This window comes from Enhydra lutris, unplaced genomic scaffold, assembly GCF_002288905.1.
Source record: "Enhydra lutris kenyoni isolate GAN:26980312 unplaced genomic scaffold, ASM228890v2 scaffoldscaffold2, whole genome shotgun sequence".
NCBI lineage: Eukaryota > Metazoa > Chordata > Mammalia > Carnivora > Mustelidae > Enhydra > Enhydra lutris.
The window spans coordinates 46,340,299-46,358,179 of record NW_019154086.1 but is presented as its reverse complement, the minus strand read 5'-3'; the positions used below and the strand labels follow the sequence as shown (position 1 = coordinate 46,358,179).

General features: G+C 46.7%; 1 protein-coding gene across 5 annotated transcripts in view; it reads left to right on the top strand.

The window, feature by feature from the left end:
• The first annotated feature begins 3,549 nt into the window (after positions 1 to 3,549).
• The window catches only part of LOC111151928, a 44,995-nt gene continuing 30,663 nt past the window's right edge, over positions 3,550 to 17,881 (top strand). For 4 of the 5 annotated variants that reach the window (XR_002640889.1, XM_022510163.1, XM_022510154.1 and 1 more), the window contains exons 1-5: positions 7,452 to 7,848; positions 9,659 to 9,811; positions 13,626 to 13,774; positions 16,323 to 16,463; positions 16,860 to 17,005. Coding sequence is in view for 3 of the 5 variants with exons in the window: in XM_022510163.1 (XP_022365871.1) it covers positions 7,669 to 7,848; positions 9,659 to 9,811; positions 13,626 to 13,774; positions 16,323 to 16,463; positions 16,860 to 17,005 (769 nt within the window). In the remaining 2 variants the exon portion in view is untranslated. Of the gene's footprint in view, positions 3,606 to 7,451; positions 7,849 to 9,658; positions 9,812 to 13,625; positions 13,775 to 16,322; positions 16,464 to 16,859; positions 17,006 to 17,881 lie in introns of those variants that run through there. The other variant, XR_002640890.1, reaches the window with a different exon arrangement.

Below are 17,881 nucleotides of genomic sequence, written 5' to 3'. Positions count from 1 at the left end.
GGGTATTAGAAATCAGAGCAGCTTGGCATTAAATAAATCAGAGTGCTTTTCTTATGTAATGAGAACACACAGAGGGCAGCCCAAACAGGGTCAGCTGCTCCACGATGCTCTCCGAGACCCCAACTCCTTCTATCCATCTTCTCAGCCATCCAGACTGTGATGTCTGGTGATTATGTACCAGATAGCAACTTCACCTTCAGCGCAATGACTGTATTATCCCAAAAGAGGACAAATGAAAGAACAAAAGACAAAAACCCAGCTCTTTTTAAGGAGCTTTCTGAGGGGCACCTGGGTGGCTCAGTTAAGCGTCTGCCTTCAGCTCAGGTCATGATCCCAGGTTCCTGGGATCCAGCTCCACATCGAGCTCGGCTTGGGGCTCCCAGCTCAGCGGGGAACCTACTTCTCCCTCTCCCTCTGCCACTCCTCCCTGTTGTTCTCTCTTTCTCTCTTGCTCCTGCTCTGTCTCTCCTCTCACTCGTTCACTCTCTCTCTCTCTCAAATAAAACAAAACCTTTAAAAATAAAGAGCTTTCCGAGCAGCCTCATCTATTGGCTTCTGCTTATGGCGCCTGTCAGTGCTATGTCACATGGTCACCCCATACACAAGGAAGCCTGGGGAAGCTTCTTTTCCTCGCCCGGTTTGCCAGTGGCCATGCTGAAATCAAGTTACATCAGCAAGGCAGAAGCAGAGAATGGATAGTAGGAAGACTGCCAGCAGCGTGGCCAGCTTTGCCGGAACCCAAAACACATGTTTAACCAGCCCATGTGAGTCACACCTAAAATTATAACAATGGTGAAATGAGTTCCAGGCCTGCCTCTGATTTACAAATGCTCAATTTGTGAGGAACCCAGGCTGTGCTTGTAAACTGATGCAGATCCCACCCACTGCTCCCGTTACCCCTGTAATCCTGGCTGCTGTAATCCTGGCTGTAATTACCTCCCAATGTCCATCTTCCCCTCTTTCTGTAAGTAACAGAGGCCCCCATTTTTAGCTGTGCACATGTCTGCCTGGAATAAAGACTATTTCCCATCATTTTTTGCAGCTAGATATGATCATGTCCATAAGTCTGGCCAGTGGAATCTAAGCACAAGTGCCGCATGAAATTTTTGGGAAATGTACTTATATGGAGAGAATGTACATTTCTGTGTCTACTTCTTCCTCTGAAATGTAGTCAAAATGGAGCTCAGAAACCATTTTGGACCATGAGGTGGAACTCACACAGAGGATGGCAGAGTAATAATGTATTAGGAGCTTGGATTCCTTATGATCTTGAAGCTTCCCTAGCAGCCCTGGACTGCTTATTCATGAATTTCATTTACATGAAAGGGAAATGAACTTCTATATTGTTTTAACCAGGGTTAATGGGTTTCTGTTACTTGCAGCTGAACCTATTCCTCGTGTTCTATTTCCTTGAACTGTCCCACTGTGCGTAGGAAGGATTTCTCGTCTCATCCATGGTGATCCATCTAGTTTTTGACCCTTATTCTGTCCCTGTCCTCTGGGCAGTGGCCTTCGTCATCATTCCCAGATCCCTAAGCATGTGTTTGAGTCCCTGTCAGTGACCTGTAAGTGCACTCTCTTAACACCCCTCTGTACTTTTTTTTTAAGATTTTTATTTATTTATTTGAAAGAGAGCAAAAAAGGGACTAGAAGCAGGGGGAGAGGGAGAGAGAGAAGCAGGCTTCCTGCTGAGCAGAATGCCTGTTTGGGGGCTCTATCCCAGGGTTCTGGAATCATGACCTGAGCCAAAGACAGCCTCTTAAGGACTGAGCCACCCAGGTGCCCGCCTCCCTCTGTAGTTCTCCTCCTTCACAGCCCCTTTCTGGTGGCATCCTAGGAACACCCGTCCAGCAGAGGAGGAGGAGGCTGCACAAGTAGGATTAATCCAGACTCATGGGGGCACACTGGCTAGAAAGTCATGTCTGACCAAATGCAGGATCCCTCCTTGCTCTTCCCTACCTCCTGGATTCATTTTGTGCCACAAATTTTTTTCCTTCAGAGCCGTTTGAGTTTAAAAGACAAGCTTAGAAATACAAGTAGCCCTGGAGGAGAATGGACTATTTTCCACTTGCAGTTTAATGTGAATTAATTTAATCCAATTTCTTTTTTAATTCATTCTTCCTTCAAACATTCATGAAGAGCCCATTTTTTGTCCTTTTTAAAAGAGATTTTATTTATTTCTTTTGTGAGAGAGCACGAGGGAGGGCACCTGTGCCAGCAGGGGGAGGGGCAGAGGGATAAGGAGAATCTCACCAAGACTACACGCTGAGTGAGGAGAGGAAGCAGGGGCTCCATCCCAAGGCCCTGAGACCATGATCTGAGCTGAAATCAAGAGTGGGAGGCTTAACCGGCAGAGCCACCCAGGCACGCAAGACTATTATACCCTAAGAGATTGATAATTTATTATTTGACTGTGCTGGAGATCAGAAGTCCCACAAGGTTCTAATATCAAGGTGTCAGCAGAGCTGGATTCCTTTGTGGACATTTGGAGAGGACACATTTCCACACCTATTCTGCTTCTAGAGTCTGTGGGAATTCTTTGGCTAGGGTCCCCTTTCTCCATCTTCAAAGCCAACAATGTCTCTAACCACCGTGGTAGGGGTGGTGAGTTTTCTGGGCTTTATGTTCGTAGACTCAAGGTATGTAACTTTAATCACATCTACAAAGTCGCTTTTGCCACGAAAAGCAACACATTCACCGGTTCCAGCATTAGAACATAGATTTCTTTCTTTCTTTTTTTAAGATTTTTAAAATTTATTTGACAGAGAAAGATCACAAGTAGGCAGAGAGAGGGGAGGAAGCAGGCTCCCTGCTGAGCAGAGATCCTGGTGTGGGACTCCATCCCAGGACCCTGAGATGATGACATGAGCCGAAGGCAGAGGTTTAACCCACTGAGCCACCCAGGCGGCCCTAGAACACGAATTTTTTTAGGGGCCTTTATTCTGTCCCCAAATCCTTAAATTTACAAGCCCCAAAGCTACTGACCACGGCCAAATTTCTTAAAAACCTTTTTCCTCCCCCACCCATTTCCAAAGCTGCAACCGCTTTTGCCTGTCCTTCCTCACTCAATACTACACCCCCCCCCCCCCCCCCCCCCAAACTGCGCCCCAGGCCCTGCCCTGAGCTGCCCCCTTTATCCCCGCGCCCTCTGCCTCCTGGGCCTGGGAATGGGGGTGGGGACGCGGGAGCAGGAGCGCCCTCTGCGGGCGGGAGTGGCGCGCAGCTACCTTAGGCGACCTCTGCCCCCGTCCCCCCGCCAGGCCCACGGGTCCCCCACTTCTGTCTCCTCCTAGACCTCGTCCATCGCAGAGCCACTGACTGTGACGACCTCGCCACGCGGCGAGGACCCCAGGTGCTCTCCATGCCCATGCCCGAGCCCGAGCCCGAGCCCGAGCCCGAGCCGAGCCCAAGCCCACCCTCCCGAACCCTGGAAGGGCTTTCCCGCCGCCACCCCCAATCCCCCTCCTCCTCCCGCCTCCGCCTCGCCCCCTTCCGCCTCCGCCTCCCCACGGGCAGACCTCTCCAGCCCCGCCCCGCGCCGTCGCCAAGGTGCAGGGCGCTCGCGGGAGGCCGGCCGGCGAGGGACGCGGGGACCCGGCGCCGGAGTGAGTGCGGGGCGCGGGCCGGTGACTAGGTTGCGGCGTGGGTGGCCGGCGTTCTCTCCGGAGGTACTGAATTGCTGCGGGCAGCGGCAGGCCCGGAGCTCCTCCCTAGCCCCCGGGACTCCGAGGGGGAGCTGGGCGAGCAGCAGGCCCGGGGCAAGTGGGCCTCGCTTCCGTCTCGAGAAGGAAGGGCCCTCCGCCCCCTACTCTCTGCTCCGCAGCCCTCACCTCACCGTCCCCAGCTCTCGGAGAGTCTCAGTTAGCAGAGCGTGCGGCACCTCCACTAAATGCGCATTAATGAGTCAGCCTGGGCCACGCGTTACTGCACACGGAAATGACGAAGAAACGCTCGTGATAAAATATCAAGTGAAAAGCTCGAGATTTAAGAGGGCCTTAATAGAGTACTTCCAGAATGTTATGCGTGTAGTTTGTACTCCTGTAAATACCCAGAAGAGGCTGGTGAGAAATACTTCGTATTGTGAACAGTGATGTTACATAGTACCAACCTTAACTTGGACTGCCTTAACAAAATACCATAGACTGGTGACCTAAACAACAAATTCATTTCCTAACACTTTTGGAGACTGGGAAATCCAAGAGCAAGGTGCCAAGAAGCTAGGTTTGGAGCCTTTTCTCTTGGCTTGGCGGTGGCAGCCATCTCAAGGGAGACAAACTAAGCTCTCTGGTGTCTCTTCCTCTTCTTTTCCTTCTTTTTTAAAGATTTTATTTATTTGTTTATTTAGAGAGAAAGAGTGTGGGAGTGGGGGCAGAGGGAGAGAATGTGAAGCAAACTCCAGGCTGAGCATGGAGCCCGACTTGGAGCTCTTTCTCATGACCCTGAGATCAGGACTCCAGGTGAAATGAAGAGTTAGTTGCCCAACCCACTGAGCCACCCAGGTGCCCCACTCTGTGTCTCTTCTTACAAGGGCGCTGATCCCATGGTGGGAGACCTGCCTTCATGACCTCATCTAACCCTGCTCACCTCCCAAAGACCCTATCAAACAAATACCATCACCCTGGGGGTTGGGCTTCAACATAAGAATTTAGGAGGAAATTGAAAACATACAGTCAGTATCAGTACCTTCTAGGGTGGTATGTCAGAGTGGTTAAGAATTTGGGCTGTGGAGCCAGGCTGCCTGAATTTGAATCCCAGCTGCTCTGGTTACCAGTGTTTGCCCTTAGGCAAATCACTTCCCTCACTAGGCCTCAGCCTCCCCACCTGAGCCATCACTATGTGCCAGACTCTGTTCCAAGTATCCACCGGGAACTAATTCCTTATTCCTCATAACAGTTCTTTTTTTTTTTTTTAAGATTTTATTTATTTATTCGACAGAGAAAGAGATCACAAGTAGGCAGAGAGAGAGGGGGAAGCCAGCTCCCCGCTGAGCAGAGAGCCCGATGCAGGGCTCCATCCCAGGACCCTGAGACCATGACCTGAGCTGAAGGCAGAGGCTTAACCACTGAGCCACCCAGGCGCCCCCTCATAATAGTTCTTTATCATCATCATCATCATCATCATCCATCAACATCCCCTTGGTACCAAGGAAAGAACTTTACATTTAATTTGCATTAAATCCCCACAAATACCAAAGAGATTATAGTCCCACAATTTTTACAGATGAAGAAGACAGGGTTCAGGCACATGAAGTGGACTAGTCACAGTCAGTCTACTAATAATTGACAGACACAGGATTCAAACTGGTTCTTCTTGAAACAAGGCCTCTTAATAATTCCCATAAACTTTTGTCTCTGTGAACCCAGATCAAAGAACCAACCATTTCCTTAAGTTACTGTGACCAAACGAATTCGGAGTTGCTAGCTCGGAGTTGCTAGCTCCTCGGTGAGTCACAGATAAACCAGGTGGAGTTGTCCCACAAAGTAAACTTTATTTGCAGCAAATAATGAGATCACAGGAAATAGCTTTCAAAGCTGGATGAAAGAGAGACAGACAGGGAGGTGGGGACGGGTTCCTTTTGTTTAGGGTTAGGATGAATATTTAGATAGGGAGGCCTTGTCATCATGTGTAGAGGCAGGCATAAGGTCCCACATGTACATTAAGGAAACACGCCTATACAGACATTGTTTGTTATGTAAATGAGGCTGAGGCCCTTCCTTGGGTGGAGATTTTAGTATTATAATGAGGTAAAGGTCATTGCCAGGCATTCCGAAGGTTACTACCCCCCATCTGAGCGGAAGTGAGTCACCGGTTTAGTTCAAACAGTCTGGGTGGTCTGGGAGGTGTTGTCAAGGCCCTTGCCAGTCACCTGAGGGTGGTTTCAGGTTTCATTTGCCTGACCTACGACCCAACAATCACACTACTAGGTATATACCCTAAAGATACAAATGTAGTGATGTGCACCCCAATGTTTATAGCAGCAATGTCCACAACAGCCAAACTATGGAAAGAGCCTAGATGTCCATCAACAGATGAATGAATAAAGAAGATGTGGTGTGTATCTGCAATGGAATACTACGCAGCCATCAAAAAACCAAAATCTTGCCATTTTCAACGATGTGGATGGAACCAGAGGGTATTATGCTAAGTGAAATAAGTCAATCAGAGAAAGACAATTATCATATGATCTCTCTGATATCAGGAATTTGAGAGGCGGGGGGGTGGGGTAGGGGGTAGGGAAGGAAAAAATGAAACAAGATGGGATCCGGAGGGAGACAAACCATAAGAGACTCTTAATCTCAGGAAACAAACTGAGGGTTGCTGGCGGGGTGGGGGGGGTGAGGGGGTAGGGATAGGGTGGTTGGATGATGGACATTGGGGAGGGTAAGTGCTATGGTGAGTGCTGTGAAATGTATAAGACTGATGATTCACAAACCTGTACCCCTGAAGCAAATAATACATTATATGTTAATTTTTTTAAGAAATGGTACTCCAGAAAGAAGAGCTCTAGCTGGTGACATTATCACATGGAGGGACCTTTCAAGGCTGGATAATTGAAGGGACAGATCATTACTGCTGGGTGGCTTCCTGTGGCCAGGAAAATAAGAATCACTTCATAGTACTAATAAAGTTTATTGAGCACTTTTACTATGTGCCAGGCATTGTACTAAGTGCTTTATAAATTTACATTCCTTAATCCTGGTGACAACCATAATCCATTTTACAGATGGAGAAGTAGAGGCTTCAAAACTCTTCATAGAATACCTAAGTCCGGGGCACCTGGGTGGCTCAGTGGGTTAAAGCCTCTGCCTTCGGCTCAGGTCATGATCCCAGGGTCCTGGGATCGAGCCCCGCATCAGGCTCTCTGCTTGGCAGGGAGCCTGCTTCCCTTCCTCCCTCTCTGCCTACTTGTGATCTCTGTCTGTCAAATAAATAAATAAAATCTTTAAAAAAAAAATACCTAAGTCCACCCCAGTGAGTCCAGTGGTGGAGACAAGACTAAAATCCAAGTCTGTTCCCCTTCAAAGCTCGCATTCTTAACCCCTGTGGATATGCTGCCTGGCAAGAATTATGTCTATAAAGAGAACTATGCCATTTAAAAATCAATATGTCCTTGGCAATATTTAGTGCCCACCATTAATGTTATGACTGAGTTCCAAGGGTATCACACCATTTTATTTTATATTTTGAAAGATTTTATTTATTTGCCAGAGAGAGACATAGCGAGAGAGAGAGAGAAAGAGGGAGGGAGAGAGAGAGAGAGAACAAGCAGGGGGAGTGGCAGAGAGAGAAGCAGGCTTCCCACTGAGCAGGGAGCCCAATGCAGGACTCGATTCCAGGACCCAGGGATCATGACCTGAGCCAAAGGCAGATGCCTGATGACTGAGCCACCTAGGTGCCCCTATTGCCCCATTTTAAAGAATCTAAAAGAACATGGATCCATGAAAATAGATACTGGAAATAGAACAGTTTTACTCAGCGGTATCCATCTTGATTCCCTTCTCCCGTTTTAAGATACCTGAGGCACTTTAAGCAGAGAAGGGTGTCAGCAATATTTGCCAATTTTTAGTGGGGGATATGTGATCTGCTCCTTCAAAAGACATCTGTGTTTTGGGTTTCAGGGCAAGGTGCTATTTTCAGAATCCAGGTAGAATCTAACACAGTAAAACAATGCCAAGGGACAAGGAAGGAAAACAAAAAACTAAAGGAACACCCCTGCCCATCGTTCCAATTCTTCGGAAGTTCCTGAAAACGTATGAAAAGCACTGTGCCCAGACGCAGACATCTGTGTGTCCAGCCATCAGACAGGACTTGAAAACCAGCATCAACAACGAACAGGTTCTTAGGAAAGTGAGTGTGTGGCCTCCTTTGCTTACTCCTCTGGGAAGTGAACGGACTAGGGTTTTGCCCCAAGAACATGGGTCCTCAGTCATCGCTCTGTGTTCCTGCCTGCCTGCCTGTCTGAAGTCCGAAGCCTGCTCCTGGCACTGGGCCTCTGCTCAGCACTTCTGCCTCCCTGCTTCTCCCTCGAATCTACCCACCCCAGTCCTCTGAGCCGCACTGCCCTTTCTTACACCACACCTGGAGTGGCCAACCAGCCCCTCCCACTCTACCTCTGAAAAGTCCCGCACAGAAGACCACTTTGGGCATCTGGCAGGACATCCATGCCCAGCACTCCCACCACCCCATGGGATCCCTCCAAGGGAATGTTTGCTTCCCTCGACAGTGGTGTCCCTGTCATCAGGCCAGACCCCCGTACTCACCTATCCTTCCCCTCTCACTTGGAGTGAGATCAGCAAACACAATTCTAACTCCCAAAGTACAGGATTTCAGAACAAAAAAATCAGGTGTCATATCTTTTCTGAGATTGACTCTAGGGGTCGATTGGGAGGGGGAAAGAAGAGAGGCCAGCCCTGAAATGAAATGGTCTACTTTTGGGAAGGGGTGCCTGCTAGTCTAGAAGTGGGGGGAGGGGGCAGTGCTCGAACTCAAGGACAGACAGGAAAGCTCTCCAGCTTTCCTGTGGCCAGCCCAGAAAGACAGTCTGTATTATAATAATCAAACACCTACTGGTGTCCTAAAATGCTGAGCGCTAACCAAGAGAATAAGTTAAAGTAATTAGAGATGGGTGCCGAAAAATAATCATTATTCTAAGGAGACTTTGACCCAGATCCATCCTACCCATATTTTTCCTGAAGTTTTTTGGGGGATGGGAGGGTGATTACATTGTACCCCACATAAAAAGAACCTCTGAAAGTCCTCCCTAACCACCATCCCTTTTTGCCAAACTTCCACTTCCCAAGGGAGCTGCCACCTCCCTCTCCCCGTTCACCCCTTTGGACAGGAGACTTTTCTCTCTCCTAGGAGAGAAAAGTCTCCTGTCCTCTCTGTCCTCCTAGGTCTTTCTAATTCCTTCTCTTGTAGTTAGTTGCTTCTCTGGACTCCCCCATACATCTCCCTGCTCATCCCAGGGCAAGAGCTTCTCAGAGCCATCTTTTTGTGATAAAATAATTACAACTTTATTTTTTTTCTATTGTACATCTTATAATTAGCCTCTACTACTTAATGATAAGAGTTCATCATAAACCTTGTTCAAATTTGTAGTCCCTTCAGCAAACATTTTAAATTAAATGTTTCAAATTTGTAGTCCCTTTCTAAACATTTTAAATTAAAATCACTATCAGAAATGCAAATAACATCAGGACCTGATGTATAAATACTGGTGTGAATCATAAGACCATATGGGCTGTTTATGTTGGGGGGGGTGCTCTCGTTGGGTCTCCATTTTGATGTTGAGCATCACTAAAGTAAGAGTCTCATGAGATAATTATTTTTTTACTGCATAGGATACGCTCAGATAATTTTTCTTCTGTTCTATTTCATTAAAGAAAGAGAGAAAAAAGCTGGTTACAACCTACACAATTAATTTCTGACCCAATAATGAGTAGAAACCTGATGGAAAAATCTGTGCCCTGTAAGATTGCTTTTGCATATGGCAAGAAATTCATAAGCTTGTATTGAATTACCACCCAGTGCACGTGTGACCCAAAGCTAATTGCCTTTTCCAAATGTTCTGGTACTGTCTGATGACAGCACTCTTTCTCTATGCATGGACATCTCTTTATGATTCCCACCTGTACTTTTTTTTCTGACACTCCAGTTTATGCTTGTAAGACCTGAAGACTCCCCAACAAGCGTCCTACCCATTTCCTTAGAACCTTTGCTCATGACAATTCGAGATGAGTGTTATATGCTGGGGAAAGAGATCTGTATCTGGAGCCTTCAACTGAGCAACCCAGAGATTGCCAGACTGGTGAGTCATGCGTTTTAGAAGTATTCCTTCAATTAAACTTAAAATTGAATATAAGCATAATAGCATGTATTCCAGCTATAGTTCATTTGGTTGTTGACTGATATGCTCTAAGCTTTTCTTTTTTAAAAAAACAATGTATCTTTTAATGAAACATTTCAAAGTTATGTAAAAGTACAAAAACACAGGGGCGCCTGGGTGGCTCAGTGGGTTAAAGCCTCTGCCTTCAGCTCAGGTCATGATCTCAGGATCCTGGGATCGAGCCTCACATCGGGCTTTCTGTTCTATGGGGAGCCTGCTTCCCCTGCCTCTCTGCCTACTTGTGATCTCTTTCTCTCTCTGTTCAAATAAATCAATAAAATCTTAAAAAAAAAGTACAAAAAAACAGGTAAACCTATAATGTTTGGTTATCAAACATTATAGGTTTACCTGTTTTTTACTTTATAAAATGCAACATACAGTATGCATTCTTTTGTGTTTCTCTTTGCCTGTACAACAATATGTTTTTATGAGTCATCATATTTTACTTTTGTATAGCTATAGTTGATGCATTTTCATTGCTATATAGTTTTTTTAAAGATTTTATTTATTTATTCAAGAGAGGGAGAGAGAGCACAAGTGGGGGAGGGAGAGGGACAAGAAAGCTCTGCACTGAGCATGGAACCTGATGTATGGTTCCATCCCATGACCCTGAGATCATGACCTGAGCTGAAATCAAGAGTGAGACGCTTAACTGACTGAGCCCAGTTAAGGTGCCAGGTGCCCCTATATCGTTTTCTACTATATGAATATACCATAATTTCTTTATCCTACAATTCAACAACAACAAAAAACAAACAACCTCATTTTAAAATGGGTAAAGGACTGAAGTAAACATTCTCCAAAGAAGGGATACAAATAAATCATAAACACACAAAAGATGTTCAACATTAATCTTTAGGGAAATGCAAATCAAAACTGCAATAAGATACTACCTCATGTCAACTAGTATGGCATGAGGTAGTATCTCATATAGTAGTATGGCTACTACTATAAAAAAAATAGAACATAATGTGTTGACAGGACATGGACAGCACAGGAAAACCTGTGCACTGTTGGTGGGAATGTAAATCGGTGTAGCCACTATGGAAAACAGGATTGAAGTTCCTGTAAAAAATTAAAAATAGAATTACCACATGATTCAGCAATTCCCACTTCTGGACATCTACCCCAAAGAATTGAAAGCTAGATCTCAAAAAGATATTTGTACACTGATCTTCATGGTAGCATTATTCACAATAGCCAAAGGTGGAAGCAATCCAAATGTCCATTAACAGATGAGTAGAAAACTAAATGTTGGATATACATACAATAGAATATTATTCAGCCTTTAACAGGAAGGAAGTTGTGACATAGGCTACATGTAGGAACCTTGAGGAACTTATGCTAAGTGAGATAAGTCAGTCACAAAAGGACAAATACTATATCATTGTATTATAGGAAGTACCTAGAGTAGTTAAGACTCATAGAGAAAGAAAATAAAATGGCGGTTGCCAGATGTTGTCGGGGAGGGGAGAATGGGAGTTATTTTTTAATGGGTACAGAGTCTGAGTTTTACAAGATGAAAAAAGTTCTGGAGATGGATGGTGTTGAGGGTTGTACAACAACAGTGAATGTCTTTAATGCCACTGAACTGTACCCCAAAAATGGTTAAGATGGTAAATTTTATCTGTGTATTTGACCACAATTCAAACTAAATTTTTAAAAAGGTATCTTTAATGCATAACAAGAATTTATAGTTTTTATTGAAAGTGTCAGTCCAGGGACCCAGTCCATTTAAGCAGGCCATAGTATGCTGTCCGTGCATATCAACAGTGATCCTTAGCAGTTCTTTAAAATGTAGCCCTCTTGGTCACCTGGAGGCCGTTGAGGAATTCTGTGGTCGATGGCTGTGGTCTTGCCCACACAGGCCTAGTGCCCCAGGAGTGACACTGCAAACCACTGGTTAAGACCGTCGGGACCTGGGTCGAGAGTCTGTTTTGCACAGACCAATGTTACCATAGACAGTGACGTCCCACACTGCCTCCTCTGTGAGAAACACAGCTTGCGAAATCCAACCCAGCACTTTGGCTAGGTGTTTTCTCATAAAAGAGACCTCAAACGCCAGCTCTGTGGTTAAGGCTGCAAGGGCTCTTATATTCTCAGCCAAACTATAATTTGGAACCCTATCTCTGACCAACATGTCATTGCCTCAGGAAACCCTAAATCCTTCCGACCCCACCAAAGCCTCTTTTAGGTTTAAATTCTGAACTGAAGAAATCCTTAGGTTGTGGTGATTCTCAATGCTAAAAGGTGGCCTTTGTGATTTGTAGCTTTAAATACCTCCCTCTGTCAGGTAAGGATTTAGTTGTCACTGGGATCCTTTGTTACCACAAAAAATGTCCTTGCCATAGGCCTCTCTGTTCAGGAGACTGAGAGACCTTGACATGGTTCCAAATGTTCATGTGTTGCCCCCAGGCCTGTGGCTTCACCATGAGAAACAACTTGTTGGTAAATTTCCATGGTCTAGCTCTTTTTTTTTTTTTTTTTAAGATTTTATTTTAGAGAGATTGAGAGAGAGTTTGAGCACGGGAAGGGACAGAGAGAGGAGGAGAGAAGCAGATTCCCTGCTGAGCACGGAGTTCGACATGGGGCTCCGTCCCAGGACCCTGAGACCATGGCCCCGAGACCATGACGTGAGCTAAAATCAAGAGTCCAACACTTAACCAACTAGGCCACCCAGGCGCCCCTGTGTGGTGTAATTTTGAGGAGACCTCTAAATCCTAATACCAGTAACAATGAATACTTAGGAGGTAATCTGACTATTATAATTTTTGCCTAGTTATACAAAGGTTGGCGTGGCGGCACTTCCCTATTGAAAGGACACAACCCTAGGAGGACAAATCTGTGGGTTAGAATATCAACATCTGTATTAGTCTGCTGGGACTACCATAACCACAGGTTGCACGGCTTAAACAACAGAAACTCATTTCCTCAGAGTTATGAAGGCCTGGAAGTCTGAGCTCAAGGTGTCAGCAGGGTTGGTGACTTCTGAGGCTGCTCTTCTTGGCTTGCAAATGGCCGCCTTTCCCCTGTATTTTCACGTCTTCCCCCTGTACATATCTGTGTCCAGATTTCCTTCTTATAAGAAAGCCAGTCCTAATAAAATCTTTAAAAAAAAAAAAAAAAAAAAAGGGATGCCTGGGTGGCTCAGTTGGTTAAGCAGCTGCCTTCGGCTCAGGTCATGATCCCAGCGTCCTGGGATCGAGTCCCGCATCGGGCTCCTTGTTCTGTGGGGAGCCTGCTTCTCCCTCTGCCTGCCATTCTGTCTGCCTGTGCTCGCTCGCACTCTCTCTCTCTCTCTGACAAATAAATAAATAAAATCTTTAAAAAAAAAAAAAAAAGAAAGCCAGTCCTACTGGGTTAGGACCCACCCTGAAGACCCTATTTTAACTTAGGTAGCTCTTTGAAGACCCTGTTTCCAAATACAGTCACATTCTGAGGTTAGGACTTCAATGTATGAATGAGGGGGGACACAATTCAGCCCCCAATGACAGAGAAAGATGAGCTGCAGTATATCTCATCTCATCACAAAGCTTGGTGTTTCCCATTTAATTCTTCACATTGCCTTTTAAAGGGCAGTTATTTTATTTTCATGCCACTTTCTCCTTGGGGGAATTAGAAAGTTGTCCTAAAGGCAAACTGTTGAGGTAATGAACATAATGGACTTTTGGGTTACATGAAAACACAGAGCACATTGTCTCCCTTGCGTGAGCATGGTTTCACCTCGCGTTCCTAGGCTTCACTTCTGGAGTTGAAGGGGAGTGCCACCAGCCCCTTTACCAGCCTGGAGCTCACTGACTGCAGGATGGATCTGTGGTCTCTCCAGAGACTCGGGAGGGCTCTGCCATGCAGCCATCTGCGTTCTCTCATCCTCGATTACAGCAGGTGAGGCTGGAATGCAGGCTTCCTTCAGGGCTCTGCTGCTGTTTGGCTGAGGGAGGCAAAGGCAGGGAGGGCAGTGGCCTGGTTCCTTGTGCCTCATCTGGTCATCGCTGGAAGCGGATACTCCAAAACCTCCTTAGAGCTAATGTTCCTGAGTAAATGTCAGGGTTCTCAAAAAGAGGCTTTATTCATTCATTTTTCCTTTCTTCCTCCCTCTCTCCTTTCCACCCCTCCTTCCTCCTTCCTTACTTTCCTTTTATTCATTTATTCTGTCAACAAATATTTGTTGATGGCCTGTTTGTGCAAGACACTGTGCTCTTCACTAAGGAAGATACAAATACATATAAGGCAATGGCCCTGAGCAAGGAAGCCCTCGGGATAGTAGAGAGGACTATGTGGAACGTGCTCTAGGTTACATGTAATACAAGGTAGAAAGCCTTGGTGTCAGGGCGCCTGGGTGGCTCAGTGGGTTGAGCCTCTGCCTTCAGCTCAGGTCATGATCTCAGGGTTCTGGGATGGAGCTCCGTGTCGGGCTCTCTGCTCAGCTGGGAGCCTGCTTCCCCACTCTCTCTCTGCCTGCCTCTCTGCCTACTTGTGATCTCTGTCTGTCAAATAAATAAAATAAAATCTTTAAAAAAAAGAAAGCCTGGTGTCACAAAAAATGTCCATATAGATTTTAGTGGTGGTTTGGACAAGGGGAACCATGACCCCATTCAGGACAGGCCATTATTCACCAGGAGTGGAGGTGGGAGGAAAGGTGTGGGGTTAGGGAAGAAAAGAGCCCAGTCTTGTGAGGGGGGGTCGGGGGTAATAATAATAATAATAATAATACCAGCAAATTGTTATCGAGTGCTAACTGGGTGCCAAGCACAGTGCACAGTTTATGTCATTGACTCTCCCAACAGCAGAGGGATATGTACCATTACGGATGAACGTAGGATATATAATGACAGGTATGTACCATTTCTATCCCTTGACTCTGTACAGATGAGGAAAGACTCAGGGGGATTAACTGGCTTGTTCAAGGCCATTCAGCTATTAGGGATGGAGGCTGGATGTGAATCCAGCTGCCTCAATCTGAGCCCACTTCTGATCTGTGATACTACACTGCTGGGGGGTCTTATAGTGTGCCATCCATAAATAATTTCAACCTGTTTATGTGATGTGGGATTAGGGATTAGGGCCCTGGTGGAGACAAGTCTATTCACAAAAGCTGAGGAGAGGGACTATCTCTGGAGTTTCTCCATGTTTCTGAGACGCTTGGGGGAGCCTCAGTCAGGGTTTCCTAACACAGGACAGCAGAAGGCCAGTGTCCTCAGGACACCCAGTAGTGACTGAGGATCAGCCTGGGAGTCTCCCAGCTTCCCACACTGCACTGGGCAGAACCAGCCCCCCTGCTGAGACCCTTCTGGACTCCAGCTCTTGCGCTGGACCCAGAGACCTACACTGGCAGGAAGACAGAAGGGAGAAAAAAGGAATCCCCAATGTTAGGAAAAAACTTATTTTAATCACCTGGGAGGGGCAGGGAAAGAGGAGAGGGTGGAAGGAGAGGGAGAGAGTCTCCAGCAGACTTCATGCTGAGCCCAGAGCCCAGTGCGGGGCTCCATCTCAGGACCCTGAGATCATGACCTGAGCTGAAGGCAGAGGCCTAACCCACTGAGCCACCCAGTGCCCCAAAACAGCTTATTTTCATTGTCAGTTGAAATCTGGCTATTCCCGAGACACCGTGAGTATCAGGGTTGGGTGGTTGGGAATCACCACTGAGACCTCAGCACTGGTAAAACTGTAGGTTCTTGGCCTCTGGGGACTTCCCTCCGGTTTTCTCTGGGAGGCTCTGCAGCCCACCAGGTAGGATTCCCTTCTTTCTCATATGCAGCTGCCTCCCCACACCCACCACAGTAGCTGCCTTCTGTAACTACTTGTTGGTTGATCTAGTAAATTGAAGAAGTCATTTCTGTTAATACGATGCACCTCATTTGAAAGTTCAGACACTGACATTCCAAATGTGCGGAAGATGTCCCTCTACCTCATTGTTGCTCAGTTTCCTGACCTAATGCCTATACCCAGAGGCTGCGTGGGCGTGATGCCCGTGACTGCTCTTCACAAAGTCGAAGGACTAGGTGAGAAGGTGAGGGGCAAGACAGGGCCAGGAAGGAGGGCCAAGAGATTGAATTTTCCCCAGACCCTGCTCTCTCCTTACACAGCCTCCTGCTGCTAGGATCTTCCCAGACCCCTTCATCCCTACCAGCTAGGCAATCTCTCCTGTCTTCCAGGTCCAGATCTCACTCTCTATCTCCTCCCTTGAATGGGTACTTCAAACCGTGCCCTGCTCCCTTCCCCTGGGAAACAGATTCTGGGTTCCCCTTCTTCCACATGCAGGCTACCCCCGCCCCCAGTCACCCAGCTCACCCCCTTAGCCCCGGCCGTGGAAACCCAAAGTAAAGATCCCGTAAAATCTGTTCCGCCGTAGGGAGTCCCTTAAAATGAATTATCCAACAGGTGACATAGATTTTATAAAAGTCACTTATTTGTTGCCATCATTTCTTTCTAGATTTGGAAAGGAAGAAGTTGAGAGTCTTTTCTCAGGCCTGGAGAACAACCAGAGGCTTCAAGCCCTCAGTCTGCGCTACTGTGGCCTGGGGCCACAGAGTGGACCCCGGCTGGGTACCGTCATATGCCAGACCGCCATCAGGTGAGACACACCCCCTGCTCGCCTCCCACCTTCTGTCTTCAGTTACCTAACCAGCTTGGTTGCGAAATCCGCTAACCCACCAATTCCTCCCAGCTTCTTCTCACTATGTTTGTAGCCTTCTTTTTCTACCCTCCAGTTATTTTTGTTTTCTTTTTCTTAATGATAAGAGAAAGATCCTTTAGTTACACTTGAGAATCAAGGGTATTGTGCTACAGGCATGTTTTGGGCCCTATGACATGGTCCCTAGGTCTGTTTTTTACAATGTGGTCTACTATCTATTATGATTATTTACTATTTTATAACCAGGTCTAGTATTTTATGAGGTGAAGACCTCAAAGCCACATTTGCAGAGGTAAAAATAACATCAAATGACCAGTGTATTTCACCCCTCCCCAGTGAGCTGCACCTCGACGGCAATTTCTTACAATGTTCCGGAGCTCTGGCTCTCCTCAGACCCATCGCAGAGTATGCAGAGATGCAGGGGAGAGAACAGCCGGCCACGGCCCCACCAGACCCTGGGAGTCCCCCTCATCAGCTGCAGGGTGAGTGCTGGGGACCTGGACCCTCCACTCTTTGGGCCTACCTAAAAGAAGGAAACTGCTTTGCAATTAAAAGTGACCTTCCTAGGGGCACCTGGGTGGCTCAGTGGGTTAAAGCCTCTGCCTTCGGCTCAGGTCATGATCCCGGGGTCCTGGGATCGAGTCCCGCATCAGGCTCTCTGCTTAGCAGGGAGTCTGCTTCCTTTCCTCTCTCTCTGCCTGCCTCTCTGTCTACTTGTAATCTCTGTCAAATAAATAAATAAAATATATATTTTTTTAAAAGTAACCTTCCTAGTGGTCAGTGGAAATTCTTTTTCCTGAGTCTGAATGAGAGCAGAATAATGGGCCCCCAGCAATGTCTTTGTCCTACTCCTCAGAACTGGTGATTACGTTACCTCACGTGGCAAAAGGGACTGTGCAGATATGATAACATTAAGGGCCTTGAGACAGGGGTTTATCCTGGACTCTCTGGGTGGGTCCAGTGTCATCACAGCGTCTTTGCGAAGAGACTTTTGCAAGAGATGTGACCGTGAAAGGAAAGGTTGGAGTGATGGGAGGAAGGGGCCAGCAGCCAGCCAAGGAATGTAGGTGGCCTCGAGGAGCTGGAAAGGGCAGGGCAAGGAATCCTTCCCCAGAGCCACTAAAAGACACACAGTCCACCAAGGCCTTGATTGTGAGACCCATGTTGGACTTGGGACCTCCAGATCTGTAAGGTCATAGACTTATACTGTTTTAACCCATTAAGTTTACAGTCATTTGTTCTAGCTGCAGTGGGGAACTAGTACGGCATGTTACTCACAACTCTTCAGTTCGGAGTGAGAACCACCCAGGCAGAATTCAAGGTAAACAGGGGCTTATTGGCTCACATAACTGAGACGT